General features: G+C 36.4%; 3 protein-coding genes across 6 annotated transcripts; 2 read left to right on the top strand and 1 right to left on the bottom strand.

Annotated features, from left to right (window-relative positions):
• Positions 1 to 518: 518 nt before the first annotated feature.
• On the top strand, positions 519 to 4645 carry LOC137236747 (uncharacterized). Its single transcript, XM_067759723.1, has 5 exons — positions 519 to 588; positions 644 to 838; positions 2160 to 2329; positions 3257 to 3368; positions 3528 to 4645. The coding sequence occupies exons 3-5, from the start codon at positions 2175 to 2177 to the stop codon at positions 3780 to 3782; spliced, it is 522 nt and encodes a 173-aa protein (XP_067615824.1). The 5' UTR covers positions 519 to 588; positions 644 to 838; positions 2160 to 2174; the 3' UTR covers positions 3783 to 4645.
• A 1414-nt stretch (positions 4646 to 6059) lies between these two features.
• LOC137236537 (uncharacterized) lies at positions 6060 to 12122 on the top strand. Its single transcript, XM_067759273.1, has 4 exons — positions 6060 to 6457; positions 6513 to 6707; positions 7995 to 8164; positions 11772 to 12122. The coding sequence occupies exons 2-4, from the start codon at positions 6515 to 6517 to the stop codon at positions 11988 to 11990; spliced, it is 582 nt and encodes a 193-aa protein (XP_067615374.1). The 5' UTR covers positions 6060 to 6457; positions 6513 to 6514; the 3' UTR covers positions 11991 to 12122.
• On the bottom strand, positions 9473 to 12208 carry LOC137236538 (protein transport protein Sec24C-like). Of its 4 annotated transcripts, none has more exons than XR_010948479.1 (6): positions 11109 to 12208; positions 10635 to 11044; positions 10531 to 10578; positions 10396 to 10473; positions 10131 to 10265; positions 9473 to 10077 (listed from the first exon to the last, which is right to left on the bottom strand). XR_010948479.1 is itself a non-coding variant. In XM_067759275.1 (6 exons), exons 3-5 carry the CDS (start codon positions 10681 to 10683, stop codon positions 10160 to 10162), a joined length of 411 nt encoding a protein of 136 aa, XP_067615376.1. In that variant the 5' UTR covers positions 10684 to 10762; positions 10828 to 11044; positions 11109 to 12196; the 3' UTR covers positions 9477 to 10077; positions 10131 to 10159. The 4 variants fall into 4 exon arrangements, 3 of the variants coding, with proteins under 3 accessions (XP_067615376.1, XP_067615377.1, XP_067615375.1); XM_067759275.1 differs by having other exon boundaries at positions 9477 to 10077; positions 10131 to 10473; positions 10635 to 10762; positions 10828 to 11044; positions 11109 to 12196; XM_067759276.1 differs by having other exon boundaries at positions 9477 to 10077; positions 10131 to 10473; positions 10635 to 10762; positions 10843 to 11044; positions 11109 to 12196.
• Between the last annotated feature and the right edge of the window lie 2348 nt (positions 12209 to 14556).

Raw genomic sequence — 14556 nt, 5'->3', positions numbered from 1 at the left:
AGGAACTCGCTTAAGTGAGCATAACGGGAAAATCTGGGTTGCCATTGTTGTTTCGGTTGAAAACGGTCAATTAGGGTTCTGTGCAGAGACGTCAAAGATTGAAACAGGGTTTATGTAGTCACAAAGGTGTTGCTCCTGTTCCACAGAATTTTAATTTTATATCATGGCGAAAAGTGTTCAGTTCAGAGTTATTGATTTTCATTAAAAGTTTAATTTATTACGGAGGGTTACTCCTTTAAGTGTAAAAAGCAGAGAAAACGTAGTTTTTCAAATTATTGTGAAAAACTTTTTAATTTGAATTTCTGTACACAAGTTCACTATATTTTGGTAACACAAGAATCTGGAGGTCAATTCCTTAAGCGTGGTACGCAGATCAAAGGAAAGTATAAATTCCATATAAAAAATGCTCAAGAAAATTCCTTGTGGTAAATTTTCTTAAAGTAGTACGCAGTTTACAAGAAATTTAGTACGATACTTTACTACTATTTTTCCATTAAATTTACATACGGCAACACCGGTTTCCGCAAGAAATATGTCAAGTGCCATATATTTATTGAAGAAAAAAAGGTAAACAACTGGAAAAATTAGGTAAGCAAATGGTTTTTTAATTTTTCTGCAATAAATAATTATTATTTTATTTCAGAAATGGAAATAAATATTGCTGCAGCACCAAAACGCAAAAAGCGCGTATTAAATTTCACGGCGGAGGAGAAACGGACTTTGATAAGGGAAGTGAAAGAGTGGCCCAGGATATGGGATACTTCTGATCCATTGCATTGCAACAAAAATGCAGTGGATCAGGCCTGGGTCCACTTAAGTAGCTCCCTTGGGAAAGAAGGTATGTTAATAAAACTTTTTGTATGTATATTTGTGGTAATTGTTTACTTTAGCTCACAACTGCTAAAACTCGTCCAAAAATATCGGGAGAGGAGTAAAAATACGCGCTTTGCACCCAGGATCACGAATCCGAAGGCGGAAATTCAAAATTTTATTTCGTTTCGGAGATATTTGGGTAATAGTCTAGTTGAGGGATCGACTGCTAATACGCGTCAAAAAATATCGAGATAAGTGTCAAAAGACGCGTATTAATCTCGAGAACAATAATCCGAAGGCGGAAAAGAAAAATTTTGTCTCTGTCCGGAGATATTTGAAGTTGGCGATTTTCATGTGGTTGTTGTTGTGTTAGTACCCTTAAAAAAATTGTGCATCACCGTGGCGGTATCCACGGTTATACCACACACTCGGACTTGGCATGGCGTAGCCCAGGGTTATTTTTTATAAGCGCGGCCGAAGGCCGCCAACGCAGAAAGGCGTTCTGCGCAAAAATACTATGGATCCCACCCCCGGTTTCGGAGGTACCCGCGAGTCTTTTTTCGGTTTTTCGTTAATATCTTTTGAACGAGTTGAAATTTTTATTTTCCGCCTTCGGATTATTAATACTGATGTCAAGACGCGTCGTAGCGTATTAGCAGTCGACCCCTCAACTAGACTATTACCGATATTTGCAAACAAAATTGAAAATTTTCATGTGGTTGTTATTTTGATGGCTTTGTAGTACCCACAAGAAAAACTGTGGGTACCCAGGGTAATTTTTTATATGCGTGGCCGAAGGCCGCCAATGCAGAAAGATGTTCTGCGCAAGAAAACTATGGATCCCACCCCCGGTTTCGAAGCGCTCCGGGGCCATTTTTCGGTTTTTTGGAAATAACTTTTGACAGAAATAAAATTTTGAGTTTCCGCTCTCGGAGTCGTGGTCCTGGGATCAAAACTCGTCTTTTGACACCTCTCCCGATATTTTTGGTCGGGTTTTTGCAGTTGTGAGCTAAAGTAAACAATTACCATATTTGTGTATTTTAATTGGTAATTATTTACTTTAGCTCAAAACTGTTAAACCACGTCCAAAAATATATGGAGGGGTGTCAAAAGACGCGTTTTGTCTTTTATAAATAGGTATTTGCAAGCAAAGTTGGAAATTTTCTGTAATTTCCATTTGGTTCGTGTACGCACAAGTATTGCGTGTTCCGAAAACTGCAAGTGTGTTATTGGTACGGAAGTCAAAACCTATCTTTATATACCTCTCGCGACATTTTTGGACATGTTTTAACAATTGTGAGCAAATGCAAAGTATCACATTTAATTCTATGTGTTATTTACATTAGTGATTGAAAGCAAAGATGCGTGGACCACCCTTCGGGAAAGCTATTGCTACCACGCCAGAGCATCCAAGCGGCAAAAGAGTGGCAGTAGCGGCGGCGCTGCGTTGGATGCGGCTATATTGGGAGTTTGCCGGGGAAATGGCATTCTTGCCAAACGTTTCACAAAAACGAATGTAATTTTGCAATCCACTTTTAACTAACTTCCCGATGACCTCCCCCTCCCCACATTTTGTTTGTGTTGGGGATTGACCTCATATAACTTCTTACTGAATTTCAATGTTCTAGCATGAATATATTCAGAGTTATGTAGTACTAAATATTCATTTTGCATGGGAGGTGCCACGCCCCTTTTATATATCGATATTATTTTTAGCCTATGACCATCCTTGGAAGGTTTCTAGTGGGTTGTGCAAATTTGGTTGTGATCGGTCGATACGTTTAGGACGCAACTCGATCTATACCTACATACATACATACATAATTTGATTTTTATATATATAGATAGATGTGTAAGTTAGAAGTACCTCATAAGTTTCCCCGAAATTTCAGAATTTTTTTTTGTCGAGAGTGTTGAGTATTTTTTCCATATGTTTTGATTGAAAAATCACTTTTTGTGCATGAGTTGTATGGAAGAAAACAAGGCTGCACAACGAAATAAACAAATTTTTTTTTTTCGACAACGAAATTTTTTTAAATTCGTTATGTTGGCATCAGAAACAACATCAAAAACTTAGAATTTTTTAGTAATTTTTTGAGCGTTTTTTGTATGGAAAAACATACTCAAACTCTAAAAATCAATTTTTTTTACTTTGATATCAACGAAATGAAACTTTTGAATATCGAATAAAAAACGAAATATTTTTATTTTTTTTAAGAAAATAACCAACACTGTCTACAAAAAAAGTTTTGAAAATTCGGGGAAACTTCTGAGAAACTTCTAACTTGGACATTACAAAACTGCATATTCGAAAAATTTTTTGAAATTCGGATAAAAAAATTCAAGTTTTGATAAAAAAAAGTTTTTGAAGTTTGATCCATTGTCATGAATTCTGTGTGTATACTTCAAAAAATGTTAACATTGTACATGTACTCCCTTGCAGGACATTAACATCTTTATCGAATTTCAGTGAGGAATCAAGCCAATCTCCCTTAGATCCCTCAGAGGACTTGAACAGCACGCAAATTAGTGACAACGATTCCCAATACGACTATGTGAGTATGGGTGCAGATGGTAATATCGACAGCAGTATTGCGCATTTGCACCAGCATCACATTCTGCGTTGATGTCTGGCAATATGCGCAACAGCATGATGTTCTATAAATAATAAATAAATAAAATATATAAATAGTCCTATCATTTTGTATTTACAGAATCCAAAGCGTTCGAAACCGTATACGTTATCTCAAAGTCCAGATGAGAAGTGGGGGCGCTTCAATAGAATTTTAAATAAGCAAGAGGAGTTTTTGGAGGATCGTAAGAAATCCCCATACGCCCAGGCATTATCGACTTTTGACTGGCTGCTAAATAAGCTGCCACGTTCTGTCGGAGATGACATGTGTCTTCACATAAACAGTATCCTTCTACAGAAAATCGTGGAACACAAATCCAGCCAGACCACAGAATAAATTGGTCTGTACGTCAGTGCACCACCTGTGATCACATATCGTCCTCATGAAAAATTGTTACAAATTATATTTAAGTAAGCAGGCTAGACCGCGCCGTCGAAATTATGATTCCTTATGTTGGTACGAACAAAAAATTGGTCTACAACATACACTCATTGCCAAATTAATAGGTACATAATTGATCGGTCAACTACACCTTTCAGAATAGTTAATTGAATTTCAAAATTTGTTATTTGGATTAAGAATAGTTATCTGGATTTCAGAATATGTTAATTTGATTTCAGAATAGGTAATTGGAATTCAGAATGTGTGAATTGGATTTCAGAAATCGTCAAGTGGATTTCAGAAAATACTTTTCGAACCATTTTACATTTAAATGAATTTATGAAATGCCTTGAACTTACAAATTATTTTCCAACTTTGCGTAATAAATTGTTTGATATCTGAAATCCAATTGATGCCTTCCGAAATTGAATTGTCTATTTTTGAAATCCACTTCACACATTCTGAATTTCAATTGCCTATTCTGAAATCCAATTACCTATTCTGAAATTCAGTTGACGTTTTCTGAATTCAAAATGGAAAAGATTAGATTTGCGAATGATTCCTTCTAAGTTTTTAATTTTTTGTATAACAACATTAAATTTTTGGTTGGTACGAACATGAGGAACTATAATTTCGACAGCACGGTATAAATTGCCAAATCGCCTCAGCCTAATACAGGCCGTTATTGAAAGTATACATTTAATGAATTTAATAAGCTCTTAAAGCGTCCAAATATTGAAGTCTATTAGCAAACTCTTTTGTTCATATTACCCAATATATTATTAGATAAAAAGAAATATTATTTTATGTTTGTTATAAATTATACCCCTTATTCATAAAAAAAATAAAATAGGTTTATTAAGCTCTTATAATTGGAAATTTGTATGGAAATGTCATTTTAAAAATCTTTATAAACCCTCATGATTTTTTATGTATAAGGGGGTATACTTATTTAATCCCATTATTCATATAAAATATTGAAGGTTTATAAAGCATTTTAAAATGACATTAAACCTATTTTATTTTTTTATGGATAAGAGGGGAAGTTTATAGGCGCTTATCTAAAGCATGCCTTTATTATTCTTTATTGTATTGCATTATTAATGAGCTCTCCAAGAGTAAATATTGAAGTCTGTTGGTGAAATTTATGATATATAGTGTGCGACATAAATAAAGCACCGAAATTCCTTTCAGAACATCTACATAGCTCAACAAAAGTCAAATAATAAGTTCTAGGATGTTAAGTCTCTTTTATTAAGGAAGAACATATACTCAATATAATATATAAATGTTTAGTATATCGACGGCTGAGTGGGAGATCACCTTGTTTCAAAACATTTAAAAAAAAATGCCCTTTCTCAGAAATTGTTTCAAGAACGCCTTAACTTAGAATTTTTTCCTAAAACGCCCTATTTTATAACTTAGTTCCAAAACGCCGTATCTTAGAATGAGTGGACAAAAGGTCATATTTGAACGAAAATTAAATACACTTGCAGCTGAGATAGGACGTTTCTGAAACTCGTTCTGAGATAGGACGTTCTTGAACCAAGTTTTGAAATAGGGCATTTTTGAAACAAGTTCTAATTTAAGGCGCTCGTGAAACAATTTCTGAGAAAGGGAATTTTCGAAAAATGTTTTGAAATACGGTGATGTTCCACTCAGCTGTCGATGTGGTCTTCACAAATAAAAGCAAAATATTGGGGCATATCCATAGTCAGAATTAAGTGGGTACTTAAAGTTAGTTGTAGCTTTTTGACAAAACTTCCAATGGGCTATCTGTCAAAAAAGTTGCAACTAATTTAGAGTATACGCCCCATTGAATTAAGAACTTGCATTTAAGATTTTACTTAACCAAAAGCAACAGAGACTTCGGTGCTTTAGTTTTGGCGCACACTGTACATATCGTCACTTGATTGCCAGAAGCGTGAGTGTGCCATTTTTTAAACTTTGATCTAATCAGGTCATTAGATGAACCATTAAATATTCTATATTGTATCATAATCTCGATTAAAATGCATCACAGGAAGGCTGTATAATTTGCATAACAAAAAGGCACTCTAATTTAACGGGAAAATCTGGGTTGCCATTGTTGTTTCGGTTGAAAACGGTCAATTAGGGTTCTGTGCAGAGACGTCAAAGATTGAAACAGGGTTTATGTAGTCACAAAGGTGTTGCTCATGTTCCACAGAATTTTAATTTTATATCATGCCGAAAAGTGTTCAGTTCAGAGTTATTGATTTTCATTAAAAGTTTAATTTATTACGGAGGGTTACTCCTTTAAGTGTTAAAAGCAGAGAAAACGTAGTTTTTCAAATTATTGTGAAAAACTTTTTAATTTGAATTTCTGTACACAAGTTCACTATATTTTGGTAACACAAGAATCTGGAGGTCAATTCCTTAAGCGTGGTACGCAGATCACAAGAAAGTATAAATTCCATATAAAAAACGCTCAAGAAAATTCCTTGTGGTAAATTTTCTTGAAGTAGTACGCAGTTTACAAGAAATTTAGTACGATACTTTACTACTATTTTTCCATTAAATTTACATACGGCAACACCGGTTTCCGCAAGAAATATGTCAAGTGCCATATATTTATTGAAGAAAAAAAGGTAAACAACTGGAAAAATTAGGTAAGCAAATGGTTTTTTAATTTTTCTGCAATAAATAATTATTATTTTATTTCAGAAATGGAAATAAATATTGCTGCAGCACCAAAACGCAAAAAGCGCGTATTAAATTTCACGGCGGAGGAGAAACGGGCTCTGATAAGGGAAGTGAAAGAGTGGCCCAGGATATGGGATACTTCTGATCCATTGCATTGCAACAAAAATGCAGTGGATCAGGCCTGGGTCCACTTAAGTAGCTCCCTTGGGAAAGAAGGTATGTTAATAAAACTTTTTGTATGTATATTTGTGGTAATTGTTTACTTTAGCTCACAACTGCTAAAACTCGTCCAAAAATATCGGGAGAGGAGTAAAAAGACGCGCTTTGCACCCAGGATCACGAATCCGAAGGCGGAAATTCAAAATTTTATTTCGTTTCGGAGATATTTGGGTAATAGTCTAGTTGAGGGATCGACTGCTAATACGCGTCAAAAAATATCGAGAGAAGTATCAAAAGACGCGTATTAATCTCGAGAACAATAATCCGAAGGCGGAAAAGAAAAATTTTGTCTCTGTCCGGAGATATTTGAAGTTGGCGATTTTCATGTGGTTGTTGTTGTGTTAGTACCCCCAAAAAAAATTGTGCATCACCGTGGCGGTATCCACGGTTATACCACACACTCGGACTTGGCATGGCGTAGCCCAGGGTTATTTTTTATAAGCGCGGCCGAAGGCCGCCAACGCAAAAAGGCGTTCTGCGCAAAAATACTATGGATCCCACCCCCGGTTTCGGAGGTACCCGCGAGTCTTTTTTCGGGTTTTCGTTAATATCTTTTGAACGAGTTGAAATTTTTATTTTCCGCCTTCGGATTATTAATACTGATGTCAAGACGCGTCGTAGCGTATTAGCAGTCGACCCCTCAACTAGACTATTACCGATATTTGCAAACAAAATTGAAAATTTTCATGTGGTTGTTATTTTGATGGCTTTGTAGTACCCACAAGAAAAACTGTGGGTACCCAGGGTAATTTTTTGTAAGCGTGGCCGAAGGCCGCCAATGCAGAAAGATGTTCTGCGCAAGAAAACTATGGATCCCACCCCCGGTTTCGAAGCGCTCCGGGGCCATTTTTCGGTTTTTTGGAAATAACTTTTGACAGAAATAAAATTTTGAGTTTCCGCTCTCGGAGTCGTGGTCCTGGGATCAAAACTCATCTTTTGACACCTCTCCCGATATTTTTGGTCGGGTTTTTGCAGTTGTGAGCTAAAGTAAATAATTACCAATTAAAATACAAAAATATACGTCCAAAAATATATGGAGGAGTGTCAAAAGACGCGTTTTGTCTTTTATAAATAGGTATTTGCAAGCAAAGTTGGAAATTTTCTGTAATTTCCATTTGGTTCGTGTACGCACAAGTATTGCGTGTTCCGAAAACTGCAAGTGTGTTATTGGTACGGAAGTCAAAACCTATCTTTATATACCTCTCGCGACATTTTTGGACATGTTTTAACAATTGTGAGCAAATGCAAAATATCACATTTAATTCTATGTGTTATTTACATTAGTGATTGAAAGCAAAGATGCGTGGACCACCCTTCGGGAAAGCTATTGCTACCACGCCAGAGCATCCAAGCGGCAAAAGAGTGGCAGTAGCGGCGGCGCTGCGTTGGATGCGGCTATATTGGGAGTTTGCCGGGGAAATGGCATTCTTGCCAAACGTTTCACAAAAACGAAGGTAATTTTGCAATCCACTTTTAACTAACTTCCCGATGACCTCCCCCTCCCCACATTTTGTTTGTGTTGGGGATTGACCTCATATAACTCCTTACTGAATTTCAATGTTCTAGCATGAATATATTCAGAGTTATGTAGTACTAAATATTCATTTTGCATGGGAGGTGCCACGCCCCTTTTATATATCGATATTATTTTTAGCCTATGACCATCCTTGGAAGGTTTCTAGTGGGTTGTGCAAATTTGGTTGTGATCGGTTGATACGTTTAGGACGCAACTCGATCTATACCTACATACATACATACATAATTTGATTTTTATATATATAGATAGATGTGTAAGTTAGAAAGAAGTACCTCATAAGTTTCCCCGAAATTTCAGAATTTTTTTTTGTCGAGAGTGTTGAGTATTTTTTCCATATGTTTTGATTGAAAAATCACTTTTTGTGCATGAGTTGTATGGAAGAAAACAAGGCTGCACAACGAAATAAACAAATTTTTTTCATTTTTTTTTTTAAATTCGTTATGTTGGCATCAGAAACAACATCAAAAACTTAGAATTTTTTAGTAATTTTTTGAGCGTTTTTTGTATGGAAAAACATACTCAAACTATAAAAATCAATTTTTTTTTTACTTTGATATCAACGAAATGAAACTTTTGAATATCGAATAAAAAACGAAATATTTTTATTTTTTTTTAAGAAAATAACCAACACTGTCTACAAAAAAAGTTTTGAAAATTCGGGGAAACTTCTGAGAAACTTCTAACTTGGACATTACAAAACTGCATATTCGAAAAATTTTTTGAAATTCGGATAAAAAAATTCAAGTTTTGATAAAAAAAAGTTTTTGAAGTTTGATCCATTGTCATGAATTCTGTGTGTATACTTCAAAAAATGTTAACATTGTACTGTATAATTTGCATAACAAAAAGGCACTCTAATTTGCAAAATATAGCTAAATCTATAATAGAAGCCACCTAAACCAAAGTTGCAAAAGTTAGAAAGAATTAATCAAACTTTGAAAAACGGACATCAAAATTTGCATCTTTTTTGGCAGAGAGTCTAGCAAATTTTTGAGTACGCAGTTTTGTAGCCCAATCAATTTCAGAATAATGGTGTAAATGCTAGAACGACTAAAAAGTTTATCTGAATTTTCAGATTTTTTTTGTAGAGGCTGTTGAGAAATTTCTTCCATACAACGCATGAGAAAAATTTTCTTTTGTATGGAGAAAATGTTGAACAGCCTCTACAAAAAAGTTCTGAAAATTCAGATAAACTTTTTAGTCGTTCTACCATTTACATTATTATTTTGAAATTGATTGGGCTACAAAACTGCGTACTCAAAAATTTGCTAGACTCTCTGCCAAAAAAGATGCACATTTTGATGTCCGTTTTTCAAAGTTTGATTTATTCTTTGTAGCTTTTGCAACTTTGGTTTAGGTGGCTTCTATTATAGATTTCGGAGCCACTGTTTGTTTGTATATTTATTTTTAGTTTTTAATGTTTCTTTGTATATACATACATTGTCTGAAAGTGAAATTTATAGACTGAATAAAAGCCTTCAATTCCAATTCTATATTTAATTTTGCGATTTTATATTTTTTGTATGACTTTGGGTCCATTCAAGGAAAGTACAGCGTCCAAAACCATTTTAGAAAATAAATCTTTTTGTTGATGAAAAAGTTTGGAGGACATTGCTATGGCAGCGCCTTTTTCCAATAAAGTACGTTGTTATTCCTTTGATTGGCGCCTCTACATGTACAGCCATGTCATATTTTGGTCATGCATAATTGTAATGCTTTACGTATAGATTTAATGATGATATGTGCATGCACGCCTTCCTCAACATATGGCTTAACTTGTTTTAAGATTTCTCCTGCTTAAAGTACTACTGAAGTGGTGCCATCGCTGACCTGATAAGAGAAACATTTTTATTCTACACATTTTAATATAACAAAAAACTTACCTCAGCATCTTGAGATTTGGCGATGTCGACTAGAGTTTTACGGCTGGATGCACAATATGCAATAGTTTCATACTGCTTGCCCCATCATTTGAAATTGTGGCCTTACCACTGGAATCAACAATATGCTTGTCCATACTGCGTGGACCCAATGTAGTGCGTATAGCGTCCACAATTGATTGCGAGGCATTGATGTTGGATATGAGTTGAGGTTTACCTTGAGAGCTATCGGTACCCAAACATTTTTTACACAAAAAGTCATACGTACCCAATACAAGTTCAGGACATTCATATTTATCTACACGCTGTCCGGTGTGGCCCAAATGTTGGAAATATTCAGTTGGCACTGTTGAGAAAAAATATGGATCAATGAACACAAGCAAAATTTACAGATTTTTTTTACCATCTGTTGTTACTTTACACACAAGACTTTGGAAACGACGACCAGCATCTACAAATTGTATATATGAGCCTTGCAAAGATTACATCTAATTGCACCCAATTCACCAAAATTTATAATGGGTGGCTCATATTCACCCTCAACCGTGCGTGCCATTGGTGAGACGGTAAGTGTAATGGACAAAGCTGTTGTTTTTAATAAATCAGCTGTGGCAGGTATGCAATACAAAGACGACCTGCAAAGAAGAAAGATCAATGTAATTGCCAAACAAAACATTAATTTCGATTATCGATACGTAACGTGGCGAGGAGTTACCCTAATTTTCTACCACATATTTTGTGGTCACCAATGGTGGTAATAAACCCTGTTCATTAGTAATAAAAGCACCACCAGCGCTATTTTGATTTTCAATGATAACGCTTATCGGATTTGGCATCTGATCGGGATCTAAACGGCGTTGGGCTTAATCATACTGTTGCGGCCGTTGATATTTACCAGTAACAGTTGCAGGTGGTTGCTAAAGAAAATAACACAAAAATAATCATCAGCAAATTTGTAAATTATTAGTTGTATTAGCATACATAATAACCAGAACGTCCGGACGTGTCCGGGTATTGGGGGTTGAGCCGGCTTGGGTGGTTGACTGAGCATTGGCGTCTGTCCAGGTTGTGTTGGTGGCATCATTTGACCCATGTAACCACGTGGTGCACCTGGTTGTTGTAGAGGATAACCTGGATTTTGAAGTTGTGGTGGATAGCCCGGATTTTGTGGCATTGGCAGATAGCCATCCTGGGGAGGTTGTTGCTGCTGTTATCGTGGCATTGCATAACCCGGTTGCTGTTGTGGTATATACCTTGGCATAACTGGATGTGGTGTCATTGCCCCACCTGGTCCAGTAGATTCGGGCGGCATACCTGGAGGACCTTGTTGCTCATGGCGGTAATAGTCTACTTGAGGGGTCGACTGCTAATACGCGACGCAAAAATTCGAGAGTGGTACCCAGAGACGCGTTTCGGCCCCAGGATCTCGAATCCGGTGGCGGAAAACCACTATCTGATACTTCTCGAGATATTTGCGAAAAACCCCCCAAAAATGCCCTATCTTTAAACCCCACTTAAATACTCACTGCGCACTGATCACTCACTTCACCACTTTTAATCATTTTATTAACATGTTTTCTCTTTTTTTTTATCAAAACATTCAACCAAAATGGTTTTATTTTTATTATTTTCTTTGTTTTATAGCACAATAAATTTATGTTCCACCAAAATATTTGCGATGAAAAACTGCCAACTTTGCCACTGGATTCTACTTTTAGTTCCATTTATTACACCCCGCTTACACTATGCGCTTTAGAAACAAGTTCCACAAATATACCACGGAATCTTACCTACACTCGCCATCGTCATTCCGGTTTTTGTTACTTTTACGTAAAACTACTAAAGGATCACGAGAAATATTGAAAAGGCAACGCAAGATCGAAAAGTAATGCTGAAAACATCTATTTTTAACATTCTCAAAAAAAAAATTTTATTTCAATAAATTATTGTCAACCACTATAAAACCACGTTAAATTATATAAGTTACATAAATTACACGTTTGTTTTATTTATTCCGAAAAATGGGTTTTATACCTATGATGGTATTTCATCATAGCTCAGCGCCTCTTACTCAACTGTCACATAAGGATAGAAATACTTCACTTGGTATTTCATTACCAAATATATATGGGTACTCGTAGCATACTTGGCAGACTTAGTTGATTTGAGAACTGTCATGCTTGGCATTGTGGATAAAACAAGTATGATATCCTATCCGTAAACTCCCTGACAGGGTGATCAAGATGGCTACCTTTTAGTGATTCTAACAGCAAGTTCAATATGGCGGCGCATATCTTCAGCGGGTGATAGAAAGAGATGCAGAATGAGACCATGATAGTAAATTAAAAATCAGTTGATCGGTTCTATTTGTAATTTTGACGTCTATGCAGAAGTTATCACACTTGTCTAATCCACAATGATGCTTGGCAGACTTAAGTTGATTTGACAACTGTCAGATAAGTTCAGTTTAATGATTTTTGAATGTGATTGATAACTCAAGTCATTTTGCTTTTCAAAAATAAAAATTTCTTTTGGAAAAATAAACATTAATTTTTTATTTTATTTACTGTACTTTGGAACTATTGCCATAAAAGGTAAGGCAATGAACAGTGATCCAGATCCCGATAGAAATTTAACATACAAATGCAACAACAATGTGATTATTATTGCATTTGCATATTAAATTTTTATCGAGATACTCTTCATTGGAATGCAGGGAATATATTTAAGTACGTGAATACTTATTAATCTTTAATTAACAGATTAGAAAATGGAAACGAAAACAAGGAGAAACGAAGAGGACGAGGCACTTATTGATTTTGTGCGAAAGCATGAGTGGCTCTACAATGTCAAATCAGCTATGTATAGGAATACCCAATCCAAGAATAGACTGTGCAAATAAATTGATTATTTCGTATAGGTCGGCCCCTAGTTGATTCTCGGATTGAGATACAAATTATAGAGTAGCCTATTTTGTATCAAGTAAAAGGGACTTGACCAGATTTCATAAAAATTCTTGAAGTGGTTTCCGCGATCACCGGCGCGAGTTTTCCATAAATATAACACGGTGAAGTGCATTAAGATATGTTGACTTTTATAAACATAAACAATATTGGACAGTCAAAAATAATGACGGATATAATTTGACAAAGAATAATTACGTTAACACCTGACTTTACAAGAAAGCGGTACCGCTTTCCTAGGAAATCAAGCCTTTAATATGAATTACCAAAATATGTCGTACTGTAAAGCGCCGCTGCTGCTACATGTCGTGCAGCGTAATTGGCTTACCTTAAGAAATGACTCCTTCGTGGTTAACGTTAACCCAAAACAGAAAAGTTTCTGTCTAAATACTGTAGATCCCACCGGAAAATAAAATTTTTATCTCTACCCCTGTTCTAAATATTATCAAGTGTTTCGACGACTAACCACGTTAGCAAAGATATTGTCTACTCGTATAGGGTCTTTTAAATATCTTTTAAATACATCTTAATCTTAATCTAATATCTAAGCTTATTTAATATCTAATCAAATATCTAATCTAATCCGTCGGGGTCATTTCGGGACTTTTCTCGACTAATACGGGATCATTTGGGGACCCTTTCGGCATCATTTCTGGATGGTTCTCGGGGTCCGTCCGGGATCCCGTCAAGGTCATGTCGGGACTATTAGGGGATCATTTGAGGACCTTTCCGGCATCATTTCTGGATAGTTTTCGGGATCCGTGCGAGATCGCGACGGGGTCATTTCGGGATCATTTGTGGTACCTAGCGGCATCATTTCTGGATGGTTTTCGGTATCCGTCCGGGATCCCGTCGGGTCATTTAGGGACTTTTTCGGGATCATTTGGGGTCCCTTCTGCCATCATTTCTGGATGGTTTTCGTGATCCGTTTGGGATCCCGTTGGGGTCATCTCGGGACTTTTTCGGGATCATTTAAGCTTGGTTTTCAGGATTCGTCCGGGATCCCGTAAGGGTAATTTGTGGACTTTTCCGAAACTATTTCGGGATCATTTTGGGCCAAGATCATTCCTGGATGAATTTCGGGATCTGTCCGGGATCCCGTCGGGGTCAGTTAGGGATCCTTTTGAGATCCCGCCAGGGACATTTCGGGACTTCTTAGGAACTATTTTGGGATCATTTCTGTATGGTTTTCGGGATCCGTCCGGGATCCCGTCGGGGTTATTTCGGGACTTTTTCGGGGCTAATACGGGATCATTTGGGGACCCTTCCGGCATCACTTCTGGATGGATTTTGGGATCTGTACGGGGACCCATCAGGGTAATTTCGGGACTTTTTCTGGACTATTTCGGGATCCTTTGGGGACCCCTAAGGGGTCATTCCATGACTTTCTGTATTATTTCGGGATCATTTGGGGACCCTTCCGGCATCAATTATTGATCGTTTGCCGGATCCATCAGGGTCATTTC

The sequence above is a fragment of the Eurosta solidaginis genome, chromosome 1 (genome assembly GCF_040869045.1).
Source record: "Eurosta solidaginis isolate ZX-2024a chromosome 1, ASM4086904v1, whole genome shotgun sequence".
Lineage (NCBI taxonomy): Eukaryota > Metazoa > Arthropoda > Insecta > Diptera > Tephritidae > Eurosta > Eurosta solidaginis.
Note: the sequence above shows the minus strand (reverse complement) of the source record. Positions and strands in the feature narration are given on the sequence as shown.